The 27,950-nt window shown below is 41.9% G+C and overlaps 1 protein-coding gene across 4 annotated transcripts in view; it reads left to right on the plus strand.

Annotated features, from left to right (window-relative positions):
* The first annotated feature begins 6,025 nt into the window (after nucleotides 1-6,025).
* Nucleotides 6,026-27,950, plus strand: part of ZFR (zinc finger RNA binding protein) — a 46,671-nt gene continuing 24,746 nt past the window's right edge. For 3 of the 4 annotated variants that reach the window (XR_014186268.1, XM_082075273.1, XM_082075274.1), the window contains exons 1-5: nucleotides 6,026-6,164; nucleotides 6,436-6,520; nucleotides 24,221-24,503; nucleotides 26,246-26,390; nucleotides 27,129-27,347. Coding sequence is in view for 3 of the 4 variants with exons in the window: in XM_082075273.1 (XP_081931399.1) it covers nucleotides 6,128-6,164; nucleotides 6,436-6,520; nucleotides 24,221-24,503; nucleotides 26,246-26,390; nucleotides 27,129-27,347 (769 nt within the window). In the remaining variant the exon portion in view is untranslated. The remainder of the gene's footprint in view (nucleotides 6,165-6,435; nucleotides 6,521-24,220; nucleotides 24,504-26,245; nucleotides 26,391-27,128; nucleotides 27,348-27,950) is intronic. The other variant, XM_082075275.1, reaches the window with a different exon arrangement.

Here is a 27,950-nt window from a genome sequence, read left to right on the forward strand (position 1 = left end):
TGTTTGGCCTTTTTGGTAAATTACACTTACTGTATTTTACTCTATTTAAAAAGAAGAAAGAATATACTAAGAAAACATGCTGGCTTTAGAAAAGTGGGAGCCTTAATTTTTCCAAGGTAAATATCTTCTTTTACCTTCTGAGCGAGTAATCTATCCCCCAAGGGGTATAGTTCACTTTCTGAGCTCTTAAAATAGATTTTTATAATGGGTTTGTCCCCTCATCAGACATTTCCCTTCTCTAGCTGCCTTAAAAGGGCTTAAATTCTTCTAGTTACAGTCTGATTGCCTCATTTCATATCACACATCTTTGGCTGAGAAGAATGTGGTAGCATTAGCTTTTCCTTCAAAGCAAAATTTTAGCATGCAGGTTTTAACAGGAATGCTGAAAAATACAGGCTCATGCTTTTGATCACATAGCAGTTACTGAGTGCAGTTGTTGACTCCTCTACTTACAAATAGTAAAGCTGGTAGGAAACACATTTTGAGCCAAGCAGAATGACTACGCTTTCAGTATTCAGTACTTACTAGTTTAAAAGGTGGATGAAGAAATCAACTGAGTTAGTCTGTAATATGGACACTAATTTTATTCAAGTATCAGGAAAGAAAGAGTAAGGGATACTGCCAGGCGGTATTTTTGCTTATGTACTGTAAGCAGTTCACTTCTCATATGCATATGATGTGTAGTTTGAGTTTGCATTAATACTTGCATAATTTTTTATTATGCTTAGTCTTGGGTGGTGGGGGGTTTTATGTTGCAATTTGATATTCTAAACACTAATATCTTCCATTTCTTGTTTAATAAATTAGTTTCAGTTATTTTATGAACACATCTGTTGTTATAGTCTCTGTTCAACACCTAAACCCTACTTTTTTGCTTTAAACACTTAAATCGTTGGTGAAAACATCTGGTCTTTGTCTTCACTGCTTAAGAAATGTTATTTCTCTTTGAAAAAAAGGTTGATAACAAATGTCTTGTGACTGTGTAGCTATCTGAAATAATTTCCAAGTGAGAAGATAGCATTTGGCTCCTTATATTGATTTTAAACCTTTTCCTATCTGGGGCTTTTACAAAGAGAGCACTAAGTATTGACTTACCTTTTCAGGAAATGAAAGTGCAGCTCTTGTTAAGATGGTCGGTAGCATACTGTGTAGGAAAGCTTTAGTACTCTGCTGCATCTGCCCTGACCTCTGGTGGCCACGCAAAGCTCAGCTCAGAGTCTGGTTTTAAGTAAATTGGGAGGTTACCTCTGACAAATCTTACTTCCAATTTACTTCCATTTGCTACGATAAACAAACAAACAAACAAACACAAAACCAAGCAACAACAACAACAAAAAAAAACCACACAAAAGCCACACAAAAACCCCAACAAAACTTCATGTTTGCTCACTTTGGGTGGTTAACAAAGAAGGTGCAAAAGCTTTAGAGTCTTCCCCATTATGTTTCAACTCAAGTTTTGTAGTCCTGTGGTAGTACTAGAGATGTGCGTGTTGGACATAGAATAACAGGACTATTGGCACTAAATGTTATATGGTGTTTTCTTCTCACCATTTTTTGGAGATCTCCTTCCATATAGATGAAATGAAGGTCAAAGATTTGTTTTTCTGAACATTACCTTGCAATTTTTTTTCTGTGATATTTTTAGATAATTTTAGAGCTTTGCACAAGGAGAGTAGCTTTACTATTTAATCACAAAATAAAGTTTTGCATTCTAGTGTAAGTTTTCATTCTGTAAATTCTTGGCTATTCTTCTGTAATTTTAATAGGAACAGAGATGGAGAAGATTCTTTTTCTTATTTAAAAAAGAATGTTACACTAAAGCGATTCTGCCTTTCTCCCTCTGCCACGTGACTTGCACATTATCACTCCATTTATTTTCCTTCCAGTTAAGGATACTGAAATTGGTAAAGTTCAAAATGCCCTAAAGGATCTAATCTGAATTTATTACTGTTTCATTTTGAAGCAAATCTGATTCACATGTCTTACAAAGATGCAATCGTCTTTTATAACCCACTGAGGTTTTTTAAGTATAGACTATGAATCTGATCTTGCAAGCTAGTAGTAACATAAATAGATGTTATGTAATGGTTCACAAAGTCACCGGGAAGCATCAGGTTCTTATTAGGAAACTGCTGAGGGCAAGACTTGTATAATACCACTGGGTTATTTGCCTTTTTTTTTAAATTCTGAGAAAATGTGAAACCTTCTTGATTTCTTTTTGTCACATTTAGTCAGTGTGACTTCTCATAAAGTATGTTGCAATCTTTTTTAAAGTGATACAGACACTGAAGATTCAATATCCAAAATTCAACCAAAAAAGTAATCTGAAACTTCTGCTGAATTTGCAGCTGAATTGGGCTGGCAAATGAGAGCTTATGCTCAGACATATGCAGGGCTGAAATTGCAAGATACAGGGTAGAATATTTGAACTAGAACTACTAGAAATTACATGGATGAAATAAGTTATGAAAACTGAGACACAAATCCGTACCATGAATAAGAAAGAGGGTTTTGTCCTCAGATTGTGGAGTCAAAGATCGAAAAGAGGGTAAATATCCCAAATTCAACTCATCAGTGAAGAAGAAACAGGCAATTGCTGGCCTACCCACTTGCAAAATACAGGGTTAATGCTGCAGTGTTAAAAGCTATGTGAATGTCTATGTGCACATAGATGCTTATATTTTTAATTAAATGTGTATTGAATACTTTATATTCATCATTATCTTGGAAAGTTTGTAACTTTGGAGCAAAGAAAACTTCTGTTTTCTTTTTGTCCAAGTACCATGATCCAGTGGTCCAATTCTGAACAACTTTTAATAAAAATCAGGAGGGGGTGTATAGATATCTCCCATTTGCATTTCCAGGGTCCATTGAGGTTCTCATGGCAAAGGTCATGCCCTGTATGTTCTTCTACAGAAGATTTGTGTAGATCCTTCTCCTAAAATGCTCTCCTGTATCACTTCAGGATTAGGGCTTTTGCTTTTGTAAGCAATAGCAATTAAATGTCTTCTCTTCACCCAATAGCTGCTTTCTTCACACAAAAGCACTTTTAATAGAAGTGCACCACAGAGGCTGGAAATTAATTTCTTTTCCCATGCATGTTCCTTTTTCTATTGTGCTTTACTAGGAAAAGAACAAACAAGAGGTACAGTACTATTTAGTTCCTAAAACTGATAATAATGACCAACAAATCATGTTGAGTGAATGTTGGCATCTTAAATAGCTACACTTAATATGCAGCTGCAATAATGTAAGATTTACATGGGAAGTTACTTTAATCTTCTAATTTGTTTTATGAACAAAAATACCTTCGCTGAAGTCTTACTGCCTAAGATGACTGTGGGTGCTGAGGGATAAGGGAAACCCAACCCCTGCTTTTGTGAGGACGGTGGGAGATCCCATGCAGGGGCATTTTGGGTAGGTGTGTCTTACGGAAAATAAGTACTTCTAAAATGATAACTTTTTAATTAATCCAGAAGTGTTTTGTAAGTCTTGATTAGTTTAGGGACAATGCCTATCATAGACAAAGTAGACAAATGAGATGCAAGTGTTAAGAGTTTAAGTTTCACTTTGCTCAGAGCTTTGAGAAGCCTCTGCTGCTGAGGGGGAAGAACTGCCTGGATGTGGAGCAGGGCCGTGGGGAAATTCAGTCACTTTGAATGGGAGATTACTGCACTGACTGTGATGCTCTGCCCAGCAGTTTTTAGGAGTAATCCGATGGACTGCTGGTGCCTAGAAACTTCAGATGAGTGAGACCTGTACAATAAGCACATGGGAATTGTTGCAGAATTAATTTGTGGACACACGTCAGCCATGGCACCTTGGGGAATTTGAAACTAGTCTGAAGTTTAGACAAGACTGAGGTCTTGCTGTGAACTTCGGACACATGTGCTAACTGCAGCTGCTGCCTTCTAGCTCTGTGACCTTGTGAGAGCGCTGACCAAGTACCTGCTGCCTGTGCTGGGCTTCAGTGGAGAATGTGCTCATGTAGAAGAGCCGGTAAACACTGACACGGGCAGTACGGCACAGAGACTGTGCTGGTTTGACTGAAAATGACTTGATTTTCTTCATGCAGTTAGAAACCTTTCTTTTTCATAGGTAGCATGGTCATTATTTGGACTTAGTTTGAGAACAAGCGATAACATCCCAGCACAGAGTTAATATTTTTAATTGCTCTGGTATGAGAGCCAAGAACATTCTTAGCGCTCTGCCCACAGGTGTGAGGTGTCAAGGAAGGGGGACCATGGATGGGGCAGAGCTTGACTGACATTCAGACTGATCAATAAGAGTACTCCATCCCATTAGCATCACATTTCATATTTAAAGGGGGGGGTCAGGATCTTCCAGTCTTGCTCTCTATCTCTGGCTCTTCTCATTGCTCTTGGAGACCTGTTCAGGGGAGTTCTGTTTGGGATGTTTAGTTTGACCTTTCGCCATTTTGCAGAGACCTCTGAGCCTTTCTGCCTTTTTCTTCTTTTCTCCCTCCAAGATCGGTTGTTTGAGACCAGTTGCTGCTTCCTAGGACTGGCTGCTTGGTGTGAATGGAGCTTGTGAGGAATTGCATTGAGTATCTTTTATTTTATATTCTATTTCTATCATATATATATATACATACACACACACACACATATATATATATTTACTAGTAATGTAATAGTATTTTGTTGTTTTATTAAACTGTGTTTATCTCAGTCCAAGTTTCTCCCTTCTGATTCTCTCCCCTATTTGGGGTTTGTGGTGGGGGTGAGTGAGCAGCTATTGTGGCTGTAGTGCTAGCTCGGGTTAAACCACGACAGGGACAAACACCATTATGGGGCAGGGGTGGTGGTGACCTGCTTCACCTGGATTTCTCTTACTGGAGCTACTCACTGCTACATGCTGTGCTTTTGCAGGGAAGAATGAGAATCACAGAATGTCAGGGGTTGGAAGGGATCTCGAAAGATCATCTAGTCCAGTCCCCCCTGTTGGATCAGGAACACCTAGATGAGGTTACACGGGAATGTGTCCACGCGGGTTTTGAATGTCACCAGAGAAGGAGACTCCACAACCTCCCTGGGCAGCCTGTTCCAGTGTTCTGATACCCTCACTGTGAAGAAGTTTCTTCTCACATTTAAGTGGAACCTTTTGTGTTCCAATTTGAACCCATTACCCCTTGTCCTATCATTGGTTGTCACCGAGAAGAGCCTGGCTCCATCCTCGTGACACTCACCCTTTATATATTTGTAAACAGTAATAAAGTCACCCCTCAGTCTCTTCTTCTCCAAGCTAAAGAGACCCAGCTCCCTCAGCCTTTCTTCATAAGGGAGGTGCTCCACTCCCTTCATCATCTTTGTTGCCCTGCGCTGGACTCTCTCCAGCAGTTCCCTGTCCTTCCTGAACTGAGGGGCCCAGAACTGGACACAATATTCCAGATGGGGTCTCACCAGGGCGGAGTAGAGGGGAAGGAGAAGCTCTCTTACCTACTAACCACCCCCCTTGTAATACACCCGAGGATGCCATTGGTCTTCCTGGCCACAAGGGCACGGTGCTGGCTCATGGTCATCCTGCTGTCCACCAGGGCCCCCAGGTCCCTTTCCCCTGCACTGCTCTCTAACAGGTTGTTCCCCAACTTATACTGGAACCTGGGGTTGTTCCTGCCCAGATGCAAGACCCTACACTTTCCCTATCGACCCTATCTTTGCAATATGAGTTCACGGGTGTGGACCATGGGGGTGGTCCATGGTGACGGTGCGGAGCAGGGGATAACAAATGGAGGACGGGGACAGGCAGCGCTACGAGCAGCGCTCCCTGGGGAGTGGCTCGCCATGGCGGCTGGGCCTCAGGAATGAGGACTACAGCGCCCAGGAGCCTTTGCACATCCCGCGCATGCGCACAGAGGACATGCGCCTCAGGCGCGGCGCCGGCTCCCAGAGCGCTGTTCTGCGGGCGCGGGCCGGACTGCAACTCCCAGCGGCCCCCGCACATCCCGCGCGTGCGCGCAGCTCCGGCCCGGCCGCGCTTCGCCGTTGTCGCCGTAGGTGGGTGGGGGGAAGGGAGCGAGCGCGGCGGTGAGGAGGAGGAGGAGGAGGAGGGAGGGGGGGGTGAGAGTTGAGAGTTCAGCCGCCGCTGTCGCAGCCAGCTCGGACTCATGATTCCCATATGCCCGGTAGTTTCGTTCACCTATGGTGAGTAACGGCGCTCGGTGTGTGTGTGTCCGTGCGCGCGGAGGGGGAGGGGATGCGGCCCGCGCGCGGGGCGGGGGCGCGGGGGGAGGGGAGGAGGGGGTGTTCTGAGGCGCCGTGTCTGACCTGTCGCTCGTGCGCTCTTTCTGTCCCTTGTCTGTCTGTCCCTTTCTCTTCCCCCCTCCCCGCCTCTCATTCCCCCCTCCTCCTGCCTGGGCCTCCTGTCATGGCCCCGACCGCTGCCGCCGCCGCCTTTTGGTTACCGTCGCCACAGTGCCCAGCCGGCTGGGAGAAGATGCCAAAATGGCCACCGGCAACTACTTTGGATTCACCCATAGCGGGGCTGCTGCCCAGTATAGGTAACCACCGCGACCCCTCCCTGCCCCGCCCCGCCCTCTCTCCGCGCCCGGAGCCCCTTCTCCCCGCTTGGCCTCCGGTCCCTGACCGGCCTCTCCCCGCCCCTCGGGCTGAGCGCTCGGGCCGCTCCTGTCCCCTCACCCCGCTCCTCAGGGAGGGTTGTGTCCGGGACCCCCCTGCGTGTCCGCCCCGCCCGGGGCCGTGTTTTCTGATCCTCCTGGTAAGGGCCTCCCTGCATCCCGAGGGTGTGAGGGTGGGGAGGTGGCGCTGAGCACCGCGATGGAGGAGGAGAGGCAGCGGCGGCATCAGGTCCCGAGGCTTCTAAATTAAAATGGCCACTTGCCGTCAACGCGACCAGTGAGTTACTGCCGGCCGCCCCCGGGCCCTTCTCCTCCTTCAGCTTCGGGGAAGATGGGGTTTTCTCCCCGAGCCTTTGCCCTCGCTTATGTCAGCGTGGGAGGATGGAATCCTTTTTAAAGCAGGTTAGAATTATATCAGCTCTACCTATTGGAGCCTGGAGGGATATGGGAAGAGCTGAAGCACCAAGAAATAAAAGGGACTTCATTCCACTGAAGTAATGTTATAATTAATTATCTACAAAAGTAGAGAAGGTACTTTCAGGGCCAGGCACATTTTTGAAAGATTTCTTACTTCGAATATACAAGACTAGGAGCAGATCTTATACTGGAGCTTGGGGACCTGTAACTGTATAACTTGTATAGACACACTGCCATAAGTCTTTGTATCTTTGCAGGTTTTGTGCATCTAAATTATGTACCAGCGTATTAAAAATAATTGGTAGCATCTATTATCTCACGTTTTCTGAAATCAGATCACTTAATCTGGAAAGAAAAGAGATACAGTCAGGAACGACTTAACATTTTTGGCTTGTGTTGAAGTAGCACTCTAAAGTCCATATTTGGATCTATGTTATTCATTTCATAAATCTGTAATACAGACCTTGCTTGATTCCTGCATCTTGGTTAACGGAAAAAACAGAATTATAAAGCAAATATATGAGAAGTTATTAACAAATGAATGCAGATGTGTGATACTATTAGTTAGCTTATCAAAATTGCATACCTGCATAGCTTCAGGAATATACAGTTTTACAGAGATCTTGGAATGACTCCAAATCTATTCTTTCTATCTGTTTTTTCCTGGAAGTGGATGTAAATTTCGTTTACTCCAATGCTTGATAGTTGAAGGAGAGGATTAAATTTATCTGCCTTCTGGTTCTTTTATGCTTAGGTGTTCACAGTATGTTTATGTTTTACTTGACAGTTATAGTGAAATTTGAAACAGGGTTTCATGGGGTATGAAGGAGTTTCTAAATAGGATTTTTTTTGCCTTTAATAATAATCTGAGATCCATGCATCTACATTTTTGAACTGGAGATGAATTTTTAAAATTGTTGTTCCTTTTATTGTGGAGCTGAGGTAGTCTCTAGACTCAACAAACATGAACAACTTACTTGAAATTTCTGTTTCAATTGCAATATAAAAACATAGAATTGGAATAATATTCAAGTTCAAAACTTGTTTTGTTAGTTAATCCTAAATGTGCCCTTGAGAAAATGGAAAAACTAATTTAAATAAGCTTTTTCCTTTGCTATCACAATGCAAGATACTATTTCATATGCTATTAGTAAAACACTGAATCCTATAAACTATTTGTATATTTACCACATCTGAAAGTGAAGAGACACAGCAACCAGTGTTAAAGCAGCCCTTTCATAAGAATTAATTCAGTATTTTGAGCAGAAAACTAAAGAATCACTTAAAATGTCTAAAAGGGAACTTACCTTCATGAAGCAGTCTTGGCAGGTCCTTAATAGGTTGTTCGCAGGGTGCTACAAAATCATAGAATCATAGAATAGTTTGGGTTGTAAAATGTGTATTCCAGTTCAACATATTTGAGAAAGAGATGTTGGTGACAGGGGAAGATAGTAGAAGATTTAGTATTGCAACAAGTCCTGTACTATTGTTAGCAGTATTTGAAATAACAGTTTAGAGAATAATAAAATTATTGCATTCTTAGAAACCAGTATAATAGATAAACCAATGGATATTTATCTGCATAGCTAATATGTAGGTAAGCCTCATAAATCTACCAAAAAAAAAAAAAATTCTAGGCACAGGAATACTCTGTGGACTTCTAAAAAGTTGCTCAAAACACCAAGTTGTTTTAGGAGGGCAATACAATATTTCGGTTGGAAGGGACCTAGAATGATCATCTACTCCAATTGCCTGATCGTTTCAGGACTGACAGACCAGAAGTTACAGCAGGTTTTAAAGGGCCTTGTCCAAATGCCCCTTAAGCACTGACAGGCTCGGGGCATTGACCACCTCTCCAGAAAGTCTGTTCCAGTTTTTGACCACCCTCTTGGTAATTAAATGCTGCCTCATGTCCAGTCTGAACCTCCCTGATGTAGCTTTGAACATTTCCCACGTGTCCTGTCACTGAATCCCAGGGAGAAGAGCTCAGCACCTCCCTCTCCACATCCCCTCCTCAGGAAGAGGTAGAGAGCAATGAGGTCCCCCCTCAGCCTCCTTTTCTCCAAACTAGACAAGCCCAAAGTCCTTAGCCATTCCTCACAGGACATTCCTTCAGCATTTCCACCAGCTGTGTTGCTCTCCTCTGGACCCATTCAAGGACCTTCACATGCTCCTTAAGTGGTGGTCCCAGAGCTGCACACAGTGCTCAAGGTGAGGCCGCACCAACACTGAATCCAGCAGGACAATCCCCTCTTCTGACCACTGATTATCCCGTGTTTGGTGCTTTGCAGGATGGGGTTTCCCTCTTGGCTGCTGATCATGTTGAGCTGCTGTCAGCCAGCACCCCCAGGTCTCTTTCTGCAGGGCTGCTCTCCAGCCACCCCTCTCCCAGTCTGTACTGGTGTCCAGCATTGCGCTGTGCTGGGTGCAGAATCCAATATTTGGAGTTGTTACATTTCATCCCATTAATCATTGCCCAGTGCTCCAGTCTATCTAGATCCCCCTCTTAACTTGCTTCATATTTAATCAAAGGCAGCAAAAGAGCTAAGTACCTTTCAAACCTCTAAATAATGGATTAGAAGCATTCTTGTTTCTTTCAGTGTTGTCACTGCATAAGGTTTCCTGCTACCCGCTCATTCAAAATTCTTTCTGTGCACTACCCGGTAATAATATCATGACTTAATGAGAAAAGCATTAGGTTATGCAAATACCAATAGAGGAAGTTTCTCTGAGGATTGCAATACCTTTACAATCTGTGCTTTCTGCTAGCGGTGGTATTAGGGCCTAAGGTTATAAACCTGCATGCAGTGCAAACTTCATCGGTTACTTATTTAAGTAACTGTATTAATCCATCTATTTAGAAGCCTGAAATAAATGTGGAATTGGTAATATTAGCCCTATTTTCTTTGTGTGTGTGTGTGTTCTCTGTAGGTCACCTGAACTACTGTGTGTGTCTTCTGTTTGAAATAAACAATGGAATATTGGCTTGTCTTTAATGTTTAAAAAATAATAGCATTCTTGAGTCAGTGCTGGAGAGAGGCTTAGTTGTGCTTTTATTCTGAAGCTGGCTGATGGAAATGTGGGAATGCTGGTGGAGAGATAGGAGCATTGAGAAATATGTCGACAGAGAAGTGTGTGAATGTGGTAGTCTCATTAAACTGTTAAGATTTTGGGTTCTATTAAGAAGAGAAAAATGTTTAAGTGTCTTGAGTTTCTTCTTAGTAATATTCGTACTGTGTACTTTCTCTAAAGAGACAGGTCACAGATGGGAGATTCTTGGGTAGTTTGAAGTGATTTGTTGATTTTTGAATTGCTCTATTACTCTTGCTAAGTACGGCAAGACTTCACAGGTAAAGGCAATTTAGCAGTTCAGGTCCAGAGCAGACCACAGTGCCTGTGAGTTTAGGTTAAGATGCAGACTTCTAGGCAGCCATATGGAAATCAGCTCTTGCAGTTGTAGCTTGTTTGACATTCAGGTACAGTGTGTGATGTTATAGGATATTTGAGGCTGGTGCAGAACAGCGAAGGATGGTGAAACGCTGTGGATGTGTAAGTTGGCTATTGGGAACTGTTTGGACATGGAGTGTTCTTTTTGCATTTGCTGGTACTTCTAATTACTTTTGTTTTCAGTGTTTGCCTCAGTTGCCTTTTTTTCAACTAGATACTGGTTTCAGAAGTGTTCAGAGACATTAGGGCTGTAATTCACTCAGGTCTGCTAGCCCAAGCTTACAGTATCACTAAATAGAATTCAGACTTGTGCTGGCGGACAACACAAAGAAAAGGACAATACTGAGTGGGACATACAGCTTATTCTGAAGTGAAAATGTACTACTAGGCTTAAACTTACATTAAGAAACACATTTGTTCATCTTACAGTATTGTGTTCTATGCAACCCACTCTAAAATGCATGGGAATGAAAGTAATCAGTCTTATAATTAGATGAATGTTCCTATATCATAGTATAACCACTCCAAATCCTTGCTGTTATTTTTATGCCCATGGTATCTTGAGTTGCATCATATATCAAAGCATATTTGTTTTTAGCAAAAAAAGACTTAATATGATAGAGCTGCATGATGCTGATTCTCTTTTGTTCAACTTATGTTAAATCTAAAATGCTGTCCTAAACTTGCTGTTCTAGTGTACTTCATGTGCACAGGAAGCCTCTAGTAAGCTACTGCTCTTTGTAAAAAGATTTTGATAGACTTATTTTCAAATCAGTGAGGTCCCACTCTCAAAGGGGTTGTGCCGATTTTAGAAAGACAGTAAGGGGTCTGGATCGTTAATGTGGACTGTGTGACAGTACTGCAGTTGACTAATGATGGGGGTTGGAAGAGGTGGTGGTAATTGGGGAAGAAAGGTGCCTCACTAATCAGAGGGGCCTTTGTCGTTTTTAGAAGGGAGGTCTGCCAAATAGTTGAAATTTGCAGCAGGCTCATGTCTTTAGGAACTGAGCACTTGGGGAAGGTTTTCTGTTAATGGTGTAGTTACTTCCTTAGTAGTTGTAACCTCAAAAGGGATTGCTGATTGGAGGCTTAACTCTGGGATGTTAAATTATGTGTAAAATTTTGTCTGCTGCTAAAATACAACCATGGTAGTTAAAGTGTAGTTGCATTATTGGTACTAGAAAAGCAAAGTAGTAGCTTAAGGCAAGAAATATAGAATGTTTTAAGCATTGAATACATTTTTTCCATACTAGTGAAGTTTATTTCCTTTTATAGAGAGCTTGCCAATTTTAGCATTATTTTCTGTTTAACATCTTTATTAATGGTCTAGATGATGGAGCAGAGTGTGCCCTCAGCAAGTTTGCTCATGACACAAAACAGGGAGGAGTGGGTGATGTCCCAGAGGGATACAGAGCCATGTAGAGGGATGTCAACAGGCTGGAGCAGTGATCTGACACGAATCTCGTGATATTCAACAAGAAAAAGTACAAAGCTCTGTAGCCAGGGAAGAACAATCCCTTGCACCGATATGTGCTGGGTGCCACACAGCTGGAAATCAGCTTGGCAGAAAGGGACCTGGGGGTGCCAGTGGAAACCCAAGTTGAACACGAGCCAGCAACGGGCCCTTGCAGCAGAGAAGGCAAACAGTGTCCTGTGCTGCATTACACAAAGTGTGGCCAGTGGGTCAAGGGAGGTGATCCTGCCCCTCAAACTCAGCGCTGGTGAGGCCACACTGTCGTGGTTTGATCATGGGGAGACAATCAAAACCGTGGCAGATGGTTTCCCTTCACCCTTTTTTCCCCTTCCCCCTTGAGCCCCACCCCCCTTTCCCCTCCTTCTCACTAGGATTTGGGGAGGACAGGAAAAGAGAAAAGTAAAGGAAAAGAGAATAGTGAAACTTGAAAACGTTTACTAAGACTAGGAAAACGAACACAGAGAAAAATAACACAGAAACAAATATTGTAAAACCAGTCCTGAAGTCCAGCAGGATCCCACAGTTGAACCGGAAACAGCACGAGACCCTTGCTTGCAGGAACAGCAGAATGAAGGAAAGCAGTCCAATGAAAAAGAACCGATACGCCGAGCAGCCGATGCAAAAAAGAGCAAGCCAGTCCACGTGCTCTGCTTTTATATGCAGGAAATAGTGAATGGGATGGAATACCCCTATTGGTCAGTTTGTGGCCACATGACTTGGACCATTTCCTTCCATTGCTTGCCCCCCCAGCTTCAGCCCAAAACGGGGCGGGGGGGTTCACAACACCAGGACATTCCACCCCTTATTACATACCATTCACGGCCAATACAATCTAACTAATACAATCTATTAATACTACCTAATTACTTACAACTATATACATATATACCCCCAGGTGTAGCTTATTATTCTTAGTCCTTGGACCATCCCTTGGAAAAAAAAATCCATCTAAGTTCACTATTCACAACAGATGTAAATACATCAACTTTGAAGAAGCTGTCAGATGCCAGTCGAAAAACTGTCTCTGGTTCCATCTGAAAGACACTGATTAGACACTGTTAACATGGAAATTAACATCATGCAATTCAGTCTTGACTATTTTCACCCAAAATCAAATCCCCTTGTGGTACACACTGGACCTCTCCATCTCTAAGCATCACCCACCAGGTGCTGCCCAGTCCCTGGGCAAAGACAATCCCACGAATAGGCTTGTCTTTGCCTGAGGCAGGAGTGACCCAAACTGCTTTTCCCAACATATTTTTCATGTGTACCACCGGGACTTTATCTCCTTCTACTGTATGCAGAATTTCTGATTGGGCTGGCGCGGCTCGATTGGTTGATCCCCTAGTGTTGACCAACCAAGTGGCTCTCACCAGGTGTGAATCCCAGTTTTTAAAGGTTCCACCACCCAGTGCCCTTAGTGTAGTTTTAAGCAAACCATTGTACCTTTCAATTTTCCCAGATGCTTGTGCATGATATGGAATATGATTTATCCAGTCAATGCCATGTTCTTTAGCCCAGCTGTCTATGAGACCGTTTTTAAAATGAGTGGCATTATCTGATTCAATTCTTTCTGGTGTACCATGTTGCCAGAGAACTCACTCTTCAAGGCCCATGATCGTATTGCGGGTGGTAGCATGGGATACAGCATAAGTCTCTAACCATCTGGCGGTTGCTTCCACCATTGTGAGTACATACCGGTTCCCCTCACGAGTTTGTGGAAGCGTTATGTAGTCAATTTGCCAAGCCTCTCCATACTTTAACCACCGCCCCCCATACCATACAGGCTTTAACCTTTTGGCTTGTTTGATTTCCACGCAAGTCCCACACTCATGAATTACCTGTGAAATGCTGTCCATAGTCAAATCCACCCCTCTATCGCGAGCCCATTTATAGGTCACATCCCTACCTTGATGCCCTGAGGCATCATGGGCCCACTTTGCTAAGAAAAGTTCACCTTTATGTTGCCAGTCCAAATCTACTTCAGCAACATGAATCTTAGCAGTTCGGTCTGCTTGCTGGTTGTTACGATGTTCCTTGGTGGCTTGACTTTTAGGGACATGAGCATCTACATGGCGAACTCTCACAGGCAGCTTTTCTAGGCGAGCAGCAATGTCTTGCCACGGTGTGGCAGCCCAAATGGGTTTGCCCCTGTGTTGCCAGCTGTTTTTCTTCCATTGCTGCAGCCACCCCCACAAGGTGTTTTCCACCATCCATGAATCAGTATAGAGGTACAGTACTGGCCATCTTTCAGCTATGTCCAGTGCCAGCTGGATGGCTTTCACTTTGGTAAACTGACTGGATCCACCTTGCCCTTCGGTGGCTTCAGTGACTTGTTGTGTGGGACTCCACACAGCAGCTTTCCACCTTCGATGTTTACCTATAAGGCGGCAGGATCACAGAATCACAGAATCGACTGGGTTGGAAAAGACCTCAGAGATCATCGAGTCCAACCCTTGGTCCAACTATAGCCCGTTTATTAGATCATGGCACTAAGTGCCATGTCCAATCTCAGTTTAAAAACCTCCAGGGACGGCGAGTCCACCACCTCCCTGGGCAGGCCATTCCAATGCCTGACCACTCTCTCTGTAAAGAATTTCTTTCTAATATCCAGCCTAAATTTTCCCTGGCAGAGTTTAAGCCCATGCCCCCTTATCCTTTTGCTAACTGCCTGGGAGAAGAGACCAATCCCCACCTGGCTATAACTTCCCTTCAGGTAGTTATAGAGAGTGATGAGGTCACCTCTAAGCCTCCTCTTCTCTAGACTAAACAACCCCAGCTCCCTCAGCCTCTCCCCATAGGTCTTATGCTCCAGTCCCTTCCCCAGTCTTGTTGCTCTTCTCTGGACTCGCTCCAGCCCTTCAATGTCTTTCCTGAACTGAGGGGCCCAGAACTGAACACAATACTCCAGGTGTGGCCTCACCAATGCAGAGTACAGGGGAAGGATCACTTCCCTTGTCCTGCTGACCACGCTATTTTTGATACAGGACAGGATACCATTGGCCTTCTTGGCCACCCGGGCACACTGATGGCTCATGTTGAGCTTCCTGTCAATTAGTACCCCCAGGTCCCTTTCTGTCTGACTGCTCTCCAGCCACTCTGTGCCCAGCCTGTAGCGCTGCAGGAGGTTGTTGTGACCAAAGTGCAGCACCTGGCACTTGGCCTTGTTGAACTTCATCCCATTGGAATCAGCCCATTTTCCAGTCTGTCCAGATCCCTCTGCAGAGCCCTCCTGCCTTCCAGCAGGTCGACACTCCCTCCCAACTTGGTGTCATCAGCAAACTTGCTGATGATGGTCTCAATCCCTTCATCCAAATCATCAATAATGATGTTAAATAGGACTGGACCCAACACCGACCCCTGGGCACCAGTGTCCACCAAAGCCTTGTACTCCTGGGGGTGTGTTGTACCAGGCCATCTTATCTGTACAGTCCAGTAAACTCTGTTATCCTTTTCCTCTGCCTGGCTGGAGGCAGGGCACCTCTAATCTCGGTCTTCCACGGTCTCTTGGTGTGAATTAGAGGTTCCTTCACGAGCATCAGAATCTCTTTTGTAAACTGGGGCAGCGCTTTTCCTAGAAGCCTTCCCTGTTAACTCATGCACTCGTTCTTGAAGTTCCCCAGTAAGTTTATTGTGCCACTTACTCATATCTTCTCCCTGCTCACGTAGGAAGGACCACAGTAAACCTTTGATGGTGGCCTGCCTGTGTTCTCTCTGTGGAGATTGGGAATGCCTTCTCTCTCTCTCTGGGGACTGGAAATGCTTTCTCTCTCTCCCTGGATATTGGAAGTGCTTTCTCCTAATAGCTGAAACATTGGTTTGTACAAATCATGAGTCATGTGTGTCTTCCCTGAGTGCTTTCATTTCTCTCAACAGCTTTTCAAAACAGTCAACAGTTACTTCACTCAGTTTCTCCACCCTAGAGACATAAGCCCCTAGGGGATCAGAAAGGTTTTCCTCAAATTCCCGGAGCCGCTCAGTCATGTCATTAACACTTTGTCTACCACCAGTTGACATGAACATTCCTGCCAATATCTTAGCATATATAGGTGGTGCACTTTGTGAGAATCTGCACCACATAGACCGTGTACACTCAACTCTATCTGGATTCACCCCCTCCTGGCTATCTGGCCCAAAATAGATAATCTCTCGCACAGCTAACTCTCTCAGGAACTGGATACCTCGCTCCATAGTATTCCATTTCCTTGATGTGCATTGACAGTCATCCTTGTTACGAAATCTTGTTTTCATGGCTGTCAAGAGTCGGGTCCAGAGGGCCGTGGAGTTGGGCTCACTGGCAATTGCCCTATCAAGGGTGGAATCCCTTGATAGAGATCCCAACTGTTTGGCTTCTCTGCCCTCCACTTCTATTGTTTCAGCCCCATTATCCCAGCATCGGAGCATCCAGGTTAACATATTCTCACCATCTTTACGAGTATAGTCTTTTCGCAGCTCTCTCAGCTCACTTGGAGAAAAAGACTGGGTAACGGTCACTTCCTCCCCTGATGATGCCCCTTGGGATGAATGTGGCCCCTTGCCATCATCTGTAGCCCGATTAGTCTTCCTAGTCACTTTCTTACAACTGGCTACTGATGCCAATATGGGCTTAACATTATCGCTGGGCTTGTTTTTGCTACAACAGGAACAATGCCCCGTATTTGAGGAAGAAGCTTGAGCCTGAGTAGCCATGGTGTTTGTGACTGGGGAAGTGGCGGCCATAACGGCAGCCCCTTTTCCAGCCTCACCAGACACCGTGCAACTCTCATTGATCAAAAGATACACAAGCCTTCGATTTAACCTAATCTCTCCTAACAAATATATGAATACTAATATATTTGCCAGGAAACTCCATGAATATTCGAAGTGCTCAGAAACATCGGTAATCGGCTCAAATGAGAAGGGAGAAGTATGCTGAGTCATACTTTCCCAAGATTCACTAGCCCATTTAGCAAACACATAACTGGAATTTAGCTCTCCTGGCGGTCTCTCAAGGTACAGCAGAAAGGAATAGAAACTCATTATTGGTTGCACTACCATAAAGTAAACCACTGCCAAACCACAGAGTACTGTTATAAGCATGGTCCAGTTCTTTTTTGTTATATAATGTAAAACTCTATTGACAAGAAACATCCAGAGAAAATAAGGAATACTTGTGCACAATGTTATCAAATAACTTACAGAAAATATACCATAGCATTTTTCAAATCAAAGTAATTCACCTCTACGTTACACTATACAATATTCTAAACACCCAGACCTCTTATAATCCTATGAGTTGGCACCGTGCCGGGAAAGTTGAAAGGTACTTCTGATCAGTTTTAAAAACCTCCAATTTTTTTCCCGTGCCACACCACGCTGCGCCTGCCGCGTGGCCACGTGGCGCCGAGCCGCGCTCAAAGACAGACACGGCAGACAGCGGCACCTAGTGGCCGCGCTGCGCAACGCTGAGCCCGCCACGTGGCCGCCGAGGCAAAGGCTGGTGGCGGCGGCGAAACGGCAGGGCGCAGGAGCGCGCGGGTCGGACCCTGCCCTTAAAGTGCCAAAATACTAAAAATTTCTCAAGTCCCGAATTTGCCCGCATTCTCCACCGCATTCTCTGTCGTGGTTTGATCGTGGGGAGACAATCAAAACCGTGGCAGATGGTTTCCCTTCACCCTCTCACCCCCTCCTTCATCCCCGAAAGCAGTCCGATGAAAAAGAACCGATACGCCGAGCAGCCGATGCAAAAAGGAGGGCAAACCAGGCCACGTGCTCTGCTTTTATAGGCAGGAAATAGTGAATGGGATGGAATACCCCTACTGGTCAGTTCGTGGCCACATGACTCGGGCCAGTTCCTTCCATTGCTTGCCCCCTCCCGCTTCAGCCCAAAACGGGGCGGAGGGATTCACAACACCAGGACAAAGACCCGGAGTCCTGTGTCCAGTGCCGGGCTCCCAAGTACAATAGAGACATGGCCACAGTGGAGAGAATCCAGCAAAGGGCCACAAAGATGATGAAGGGACCGGAGCATCTCTCCTTTGAGGAAGGGCTGGAGAGCTGGGACTGTCTGGCCACAAGAGGAGAAAGCTTAGTGGGGTATCTGCTTAGTGTATATAAATACCTGACAGAAGGGCACAAAGAGGACAGAGCCAGACTTTTTCCAGTGGCCCCTAGAGACAGGAACTGAGGCAATGGGTGCAAGCCGAAACGTAAGAGGTGCCTTCTGAACATAAGTGAACACTTTTAGACTGTGAGAATGACTGAGCACTGGCACAGGTTGCCCAGGGAAGTGGTGGAGTCTCCCTCCTGAGAGATATTCAGAAGCCATCTGGACATGGTCCTGGGCAACAGCTTGAGGTGGCCCTGCCTGAGAGAGACTGGACCCCAGATGACCTCCAGCGGTCCCTTTCAACCTCAGCCAATCTCTGATTCTGTGATTTTGACAGGGAAAATGTTAGTAATTGGTATTTTTTAGGCAGAAGTAACATCTTAATCTCAGTTCATTTTATCTTGCAAGCTATCATTGTGAACATGGTTGTTGACTAGACTTGGATAAAATAAATGTTTTCATAATGAAGAAAGCAGTATAGGCAATGAGCAGTTCTGTGTCTACAACTGAGTAGGGAGGTAGGAACAGAGCATATATTGCATCACTGTTACAGGCACTTGCAGTTACATTGTGATGTACAGTGGGGAAAACCTTGGAGAATTTGGTTGGATTTTAATCAGATAGTGAAACTAATCGTGAAGATTAACAAAGCAGTAAGGGTGAATTGAAAACATGAGGATATTTGTCATTGAGGTGATTTATTTATAGTATATGGTTTAGCTATCCAGTAGCAATCCATATTTTTTGTTTGTAAGGAATAATGCAAGGATGTTTTTAGAAACAAGGAAGAGGAAGGGAAACTCAAAATTGCTGCAGAGAACTGTCTTTGTTAGACTGTGGGTAGTTAAATCATAGAATACATTACTTGGAGCTGCTGAAATTTTGATCTACATAAACTGAAAAGCAACAGAATTCAAGAGGGGGTTGCACATTTGCATGCCTTCAGACCTTACTTTGGATTCTTAGTGAACTGGGTTACAAATAATGTTCTGTTCACAAAATGTTAATAATAGGAAATATAATTTTTGTTGAAGTTCTAAAAATACATATTCAGTCCTCATCAAAATTTTATGCCCACAGTGAGTGACAGGCTCTAGAAAAACGGAAGTCACTTTTAAAGTACAACTAACTGTAGTCTGTAGTGCAATATTTCATTTCACCATTTTTGTGGTTTATTGTTAAGTGTGTTTAGGAGGAAAAAAGCTCTTTATTATCATTATCATTATTTTGTTTTTACTTTGCTTTGCCCAGGTTCTGTTAACACACTTGAATTGTCATCTGACTTATTCACTTATTCAGTAGTGCCTCTTCCTAAGTTCGGATCTGAAGAAGCAGCAGCAGATTGTACTGCTTCTTTCAGTTTTTGTGGGGTTAGGGTTGTTTCAATCTTCAGATCCCTGAAAGAAAAACTGCAAAACTGTGGTTTTTGCTATTCTGCTACTAACAGAATAATCTATGAAACTTCAAGAAATCTGGCAGTTAGGTCTCAACAAATATGGTTTCCTAAATGCTAAAATGTTCAAATGTTCTTAAAGGTTAGATTTAAAAAAAATAAGTCATAGTCATTTTTTTAGTACAAAGAATTTGTATTGTAAAAATTATTTTAAGAGTAGCTTAAATGTTGTGTTAAGCCAGCCTGAAAATCACTGCTTTAAATGAAAAAAAAAACCTGCAAGAACTATGTTTAAAATGGCAATTCCTGAGGAAACTTGCAGTTTGGATAGAGTCAAAATTGGTTTTAGTCCTCATCTTAACTCTATATCAAAATAGCATTCTTCAGAAAACTAAAAAAAAAATTAATATCTTTGCTGCTAGAAAGAATTTTCAGTGTTCAGTACCCTAAACACAGCTGGAGTAGCAGCAGTATTAGTGTATGTGTGTGTTGGTTGTTAGTACGGAGATGAGCTGGAGATCAGCATTTTTGTTTTTCTTTGGCTTGCGTGCACATGAGTTACAATAAATTTTTGTTTTAAAATTAAATCAGTCAGTGTGATGAAAAGCAAGGCTTACAGGAAACCTTTTATGTGCTTCCTTTATAGATACTTTTTACGTGCTATTTGTCTCATATGGAAATAGACTGCATTTTCCTGAAAATGTGTTCCTCTGACAATAACTACAGATAACTGTATTAAGTTTCTTAATGTGTGACTTACTCCACGAATACCTTAATGTATAAAATATCTTACAGTCTTAAGTCATATGAAGTTATTAACTGGTAAAGTAGAAAGCATTGTATCAAAGCATTGTATTTTTTAATATTGTTAAAATGCAAAACATAAAGCTTCCTACTTTAAATTTACATTTTCACAAAAACCCCACATTTTCATACTAGAAAAGGGCTATAGATGGAAAGGAAAAAGGACAGGAGCCCAGTGTTCTTCAGAAATTAATTCAGTATTTGTTTCCTAATTGCTCTTAATTCTCTGTCATTCTTGGGCTGATACATCAGAGGAAATCCAGATGTCTGTCAGTATTGCTGTGTAAAAGTAACTAACAAGTGAGGGTTCTGCTATATTAGATCTAATAATTATAACAAGTTTTCATCTAAGCTTTTTTGGTGCAATAATGTTGCTCATTTACAAACCCACATTGTATGGCTTTTGAAGTTAGAAAGACCTGTGTGGTTTTGGAACTGCAGAACAATGTTTTGCTAAGTGGACTCCAGTACTTCATTTATTGCTATTTTTCAGCAATTTCTACCTCCTAGCCAGCTTCTGACTTAATTTTAAGTGTGCTGCCAGCTTTTTTTCACTTTGGAAGTCCATATTTATTTTTCTGTATCAAAAACACTGCTACGGTTTCTTTGTGGAGTTTAGAAAAAGGTTTTAATTGCTTCTTGAATATCCTGGGTTTTGACAAGGGGGTTTAAAGTTACCAACAAATTAATCTAATTATTTTAATAGCTAGTATGGAGTAGTGATGGCTGAAGAATGTTAATTTTTCTGAAGAATGGCTGAAGAATGTTTGAATGCCCTTAGCCCATAGCACATACAGAGTAATTTGGTTCAATTTTTCCCCGCTGTGTTGGGAGATTAAGCTAAATAGAATTACTTGCTTTGTTGTGGTAAATAACACACATGTGGTTTGTTACCATGGCTCAGCTGTATTTCATTGTTGCTCTAATAGCTTGATCACGTGTGTAGATCTTTTGGAGTCTTATTTATTTGGATTAAGTTGAAATACTTGATGTGGTGCAGTAGGGAGAGTTATTCCTTAAGGTAGAGATTAGTAAAACAATTGTAGAGAGTGGTAGAGGTGGTTAGTAGTATTAGTACAGTTAGACAAATTAAATGAGTAATTATCAAATAAGAATAATTGCAGTGGAGTTCCCTCGGGATGGGTTCTGAGTCTTGCTTAGTATTTGTTATTAGTATGATGTGTCGTGATATTTGATATGAGGAAAATACTGTTAACACACAGGTAACTTTACAAGAAGCTGCTCTGGGGAAGCTAGACTGTTTGGAAGGAGAGCATGGTCTGCAATAGAGTGGGTAGCACAGCTGAAACTTCATCTGAAATGGTGCATGTGGTTCTTGCCACCTGTAGTCAAGAAAGAAGAATAGTACTGGGATAGGTACAAAGGTGAACTGCAAGAAAGATCAGTGGAATAGGCAGCCTGGTAAAATAATCTAAGAGGTGATAGGTTCATCTCAGCAAATGTGATGAGACACTAATTATCAAAGAAGAATAAAAACTCTTGTAAGTTAAATGAAGAAGTTGGCACAAAAATATTTTTATGTAAGTTAATGGCATGAAAATGTCTGGTCATTTTAATCACAGAATCACAGACTGGTTGGAGTTGGAAGGGACCTCTGGAGATCATCTCATCCAATCCGCCTGCGAAAGCAGGGTCACCCAGAGCAGATCGCACAGGAACGTGTCCAGGCAGGTTTTGAATGTTTCCGGAGAAGGAGACTCCACAACCTCTCTGGGCAGCCTGTTCCAGTGCTCTGGCACCCTCAAAGTAAAGAAGTTTCTCCTTATGTTTAGATGGAATGTCCTGTGCTTCAGTCTGTGCCTGTTGCCACTCATTCTGTTGCTGGGCACCACTGAAAGGAGTCTGGTCCCATTCTCTTGACACCCGCCCTTTAGACATTTATAAACATTGATGAGATCCCATCTCAGCCTTCTCCAGGCTGAACAGACCCAGCTCTCTCAGTTTCTCCTCATAAGAAAGGTGCTCTAGGCCCCTCATCATCTTTGTAGCCCACTGCTGGACTCCCCCCAGTAATTCCTTGTCCTTCTTAAACTGGGGAGCCCAGAACTGGACACAGTTGGAAGGTTTTCAGGGAGAAAAGGGAATGGGATAAATTTAGAAAAGATGTCACCATGAATTTCTGTAACATAATGTAAATCAACTTCTAAAAAGGATGAAGCAGTCAACTCCAGAGTATTTTTCTTGTAGTCTTGCAAACTCGATCACTAGCTCTGCATGATGTTGCAGAAGCAAGGGGAACAGGTTTGCTAAAGTAAACATGGTCATAGAACTGTATTGGCCTTAGAAATCATATGATTTGGGCAGTTAATTCTATACCATGATAAGAAATTTCAATACAAAAATAGCACAGGAGAAGTGAAACTGTCTGTACCAGAATCTTATTAATTGTCCTGGTGATAATGATCATAATCTCTTCACAGTATTAAATACTGAAAAAAGTCACGTAGCTTTAGTCATATATATTCTGAGAACAAAAGCATTTTCTTTAATAAACTGGCTGGTACTGTTACAGAATATGATACAGAGCCAAGTTAATGCTTCCTGGACAGGTCGCTGTTCTTTCTCCTACTCCTGTTTGTTTGGGTTTTTTTTTCCTGTTTCCCTATGCATAATTTATGTGCGTTCTGGCACTTGGCAGACTTGTTTCGTAAGCTCCAATGTTTCTAACACTTCTACCATGGGATTCTACGAGCCCAGCAACAACTATTCTCACCATTTTCTGCTAGATTAATGACTTAAATCAATGCACTGAGTATCCTGACAAGTAGCAGAACTAGCACCAGGGATGACATAAGAAAGCACAGCTGGGGTTGCTGTGTGGGAGGAGGGAAGAGTAAGAGTGGAGGTAGGATGGAGCAAGGCTTTTCTATTGACAGGATTGGACTGGTGATGTGTTCAACTGCAGCCTGAGCTAAACAATCTGCTCTCTGTTTCCTCAATTTAATGTGATTTTAGCAGATATATATGATAATGATAGTTACCTTCGAATTTGTGACTATTTTACACTTTTGTACTGTTAGATATGTAGGTAATGCAGTCTAATTTTATAGGCTGTCACTCACTTTTACCATCATAAAATAGTCTTCCTGAATTTTCTGGTGGAGTCCAATTTCTCACCTTAAACTAACAAAACAGAGTCTTCCTATGTGTGTCAAGTAGGAGGAATTGTTTCAAGCAGTGGTGGGAGCTACACGAAAAGTGTTTCAGGCTGTTTTCTTTCTATTGTTGTACTGAGAAATTGAAAATTAAATGAAATGTAATTGTGAGTACCACTCACAGCTGAATTAAATTTGAATGGAATGCAAGTGGTCTTTTAAGCAATCAGGCCTATGATGGGCAGAAGGTGGAGTCCAGGCATGGAAGTCTGGTAGTAATGAAATTTTCCACATCACTGTTCTAATAATTTTTTTTTTTTATGTATTGAAGTTAATGGGTTCTGCTTTAGTTAAAATGACAAAATCAATTTTCATAAAAATAAACCAATAAAAATTACTATAACCAAAAGGGAGTTATGGAAATGTATTTTGCAAAAATAATGGTATCTATAGTTAAAATGTGGTTTGTTTCTGGTAGTTATGTCAGAGAGAATATTGGGGTAAAAATGCTGTAACTTTTTATTCCTTTTGGTCTTGAGCATAACAGTACAGTTCCATTGTACCACTGAGTACGTTTGTTTCATGTGAGATTTTATTTTTAATTTTCTTCTGAAAAATACAGGTTACTACTTCTCTGCTAGGCATGGAGTTGGTTATGAATTACCTTTTAATAGTGCTATGGAGATGTGAAACCCTGTAAAGATTTTTAAATATTATTGAACAGCAGTGCAGGATTAAAGTGTATGCATAGATGGATAGCTGCTGCATGTCTGTCTGTAGAACAGACAAGTATTAATCAAATCTGGGATTTTGAAATGTGTAGGCATTAGTTTAGTATGTTGGATTGATATAATTATTTACTTACTGTCCTTTTCCAATGTAGCCAGCAGCCAGCTTCGGGTGTAGCCTATTCCCATCCAACTACAGTTGCTAGCTACACCGTTCACCAGGCACCGGTTGCTGCACACACCGTGACTGCAGCCTACGCTCCAGCAGCAGCTACAGTCGCCGTAGCCAGGCCTGCCCCGGTAGCTGTTGCAGCTGCCGCAACAGCTGCCGCGTACGGCGGCTACCCTACAGCACACACAGCCACGGACTATGGTTACACACAGAGGCAACAAGAAGCCCCACCACCACCACCTCCTGTCACTACGCAGAATTACCAGGTGGGTTAAAAAAAAAAAAACACAACCTTCTGCTGCACAATTTTTAAATGATGTGGTAAAAGGAAGAGGCCTCTTTGGAAAAGAGAATGTGGTAATACTTATATTTTTTTCTTGTCTGAATCACAGTTTGAATACAAGTCAAATTACTTAGTGAAAACTGATAGAATGTGAAGTGGCTGCAGTCTCATATGTCCTGTATAGAGGATTATCATCCCTAGTACTGCAGGAGCTAAGGTCTAGACATTGGTACAATAAGTAATGAACTGATGTTTATCTCCAAGTGATTTTGTGAAACTACTATTGAAAAGAGTAGTACCATCTTCTCTCAACTAGCTTAAATGTTTGAGTGGCATGCAGTAAACTGGGTCGTGGAACTGACGTAGCTGGAAAAACTGTTCAGATAAAAGTTTTCAGTGGAGGTAGTAGTAGTGTTCCTTTATCAGGTTCCTGAGTGCCACAGAAGTTCTTAGTACTGAACATATGAGAATAGAACATTGTCCTAGGACAGGAACAACCCTTTGGGTGGTTTTTGGTACCCTTTGTGAGATCACTGCCTAACCTCGTGTTCCCTTCCACAAAAGGGAACTGTTTGTCTGTTTTGATCTTGGATGCTGAAATAAGATGTGTCTTGTAATATTTTTTGAAACTTTTTAGTCCTAAACTCACCAAGACATTATCTAGAGTCTAATTAGTATTTTGGTTTGTTTAAAAGGACAACACTGTTGCTGAATGTTGTCAGTTCTTTTGTATAGCTTTTATAATTTGTTGCATATGGTAATGAATCATGACGTAGTGGGATTTTCTCGTAGCTCGGGTACTCATAATTACCAGGTCAGCTGTTAGATGCATTTGGATAGAAAAGAGAGTCCCCTAAACTACATAAAAATAGTTTTATTTTACACTGGTTGGATGGAACATAGATTTTATTGTTGCATTTCTTGGAAATAAAAATAATTTTTATATCTCAGTGCCTTTCAGCTGTAGTAATTCATGCTTTGCTACCCCTCAGTTGATTAACTCTTTATGCTTTACCATGAATATGGTGAGGATGAGAGAGTATATGTTCATACATACGGTGGCTTCCAGGCCCTCCCCTTCTAAGCTTACTAGCCATCTCGTGAATTCTGGATGTGTCAAATGGGCTGCTTGCCTTGCTATTGTAGATAAGATGTAGTTCCCTAATGGACTAGTTTTGAAATATCAAGAAGTAAAGAAAGCTTTAAAAGTACCACTTTCATACTCTAAAAAACAGAACCAAGGAAAGTATTGTTAGTGATGGGATTTTTATAGCAAATAAAGGGTCATGTTTGTAAACCTGTGAATTTATTGAGGTTTATAGAAATTCACATTTTGTGGAGATCTGTGGTGGTTTTTCACATCATATTTTACAGAAATGTAAACTGATACAGTAATTATGAAAATTATGAGAGTAGTTGCTTTTCAGTAACAAAAATAATTTGGTAGGGAAAGTGATTTAATGGCACGAGGTTAATTCCTGTTTAAAGTCTGAAAAAGATGATCAGAGTTGTTTTCAAGCCTGAAGTATCTGTAAAAATAAATTTATTTAATGCATTTATTTGTATGTACTGTATCTGTAAATGTTTGGGTTTTTTTTTTTAATCTACCTTAGCAAACCAGAAGATAACACATTGTTTCTTTGACTCTGCTAATGACTTCTATTACTGCAGGTATATACTTGAAGGAGAAAGTCACTGTTTTTCTCTTTTTTTTTGAATTTGCAGGATTCCTATTCCTATGTTCGATCTACTGCCCCAGCTGTAGCTTATGACAGCAAACAATACTATCAACAGCCAACAGCAACTGCAGCAGCTGTGGCTGCTGCTGCCCAGCCTCAGCCTTCAGTAGCTGAGTCGTACTACCAGACAGGTGGGTGGCATGATTCAAACTGCTGTCATTATACACAGTCTGTGTGCTACTTTAATAACTTAAAAATAGGGGGGTTTAATATTTCACATAATCCAGATTCTTTTTTTTTATTTTAGTCATGTAATCTCTCTCAACATGTGGGAAGATTTGCTCGCCTAGAACTTGAACATTATTGTGACATTTCCATATGTAGCTGTATCTGAGGTTTAGATTGTTTTTAAATATACTGAAAACTTAGTTCTAGGCAAATGTCTTGTTGATGTGTCTAGAAACATCACTGAAGTAGGCTCCAGTAGTCACTGGTGGGTTCATATGGTGACTTGCTTAGAAAGACTTTTTTTACTTCTTTAGTTACTTAATACATGTAGTTATTAGTTTCATGATTGCTACAAAGTATACATTCAATTTACTTTTTTTTACTTTAATAGGAAAGTTTAAGTGTACTTTCATTTACTGTATTCTAGTAAAACCACTGAACGAGGAGGTTGTTTAAAAACATGGCATCGCAGTTAAAAATAAAGAAATCTGAGGCTAACTAGTGTGAGCTGTGACATGATTAACAGTTGTGTGATACATGGTACACAATGCATAACCATAACTAAAAAAAAATACCCAACACCAAAAACACATTACACATTTATTGCCCAGCATATAATTAAGTATCACTTAATATGGTTTGCATTTCATTCAGCTAAAATATGTCAATGTTTGTACACTTTTATTTTCTATCCTTATCAGCTCCAAAAGCGGGATATAGCCAGGGGGCAACTCAGTATACGCAAGCCCAGCAAACACGACAAGTGACAGCTATAAAACCTGCAACTCCAAGTCCAGCAACAACTACGTTTTCTATATATCCGGTATCCTCTACTGTGCAGCCAGTAGCAGCTGCAGCTACTGTTGTTCCATCCTATACTCAAAGTGCGACATACAGTACAACAGCAGTTACTTACTCTGGTAAGAATTTTGTATATAGTGTTGCTGTGATCTTTGCAGTTGTTACAGGAGAGGCTTTAAATACTCAGAATTTTAGCAGTTTGTTTTCAGTTCATCATAGTCTACTGATAAGTATCAACCAGTTCGATCATTATAATGGCAAAATATTTTGCTGTATCTTTAGAAGAGGTTTGATGTTTGTATATGCCGATTTTGTTACATGTGAGAATATGCAGAGCATTGGCATTTTGTGTGTGGCGTTTTGTGACTTACTGTAAGGTTTGGAGAGAAAAGATGTGAGACAGAAAAAAATAAGGAAACATGTCCATGCAAATACTACTCAGTGAAATTGGAAGAGAGCGTGCTGCCATCAAACAGCAACTACAGAGACAGGGAGGACCAGTCCAAATCTTGAACATTTGGGTTGTCTTGACCTAAAATGGGAGGTGAATAGGTGCTTAAAAATACGTCCCTTCAAACATTAGAAATCCAAGTAGTAGTTAAACATGAAAAGATGATAACTTTCTGGCATATCACTGGCATATCACAGCTGCCTTGAAGTTGTTTTGTTCTGTTTTCTGTTTAAAAAGGGATTTTAAGACTTCCTTGAGACAGAGCCTGATC

Source organism: Streptopelia decaocto (assembly GCF_964273445.1).
Source record: "Streptopelia decaocto genome assembly, chromosome: Z".
In the NCBI taxonomy this organism is placed as follows: Eukaryota; Metazoa; Chordata; class Aves; order Columbiformes; family Columbidae; genus Streptopelia; species Streptopelia decaocto.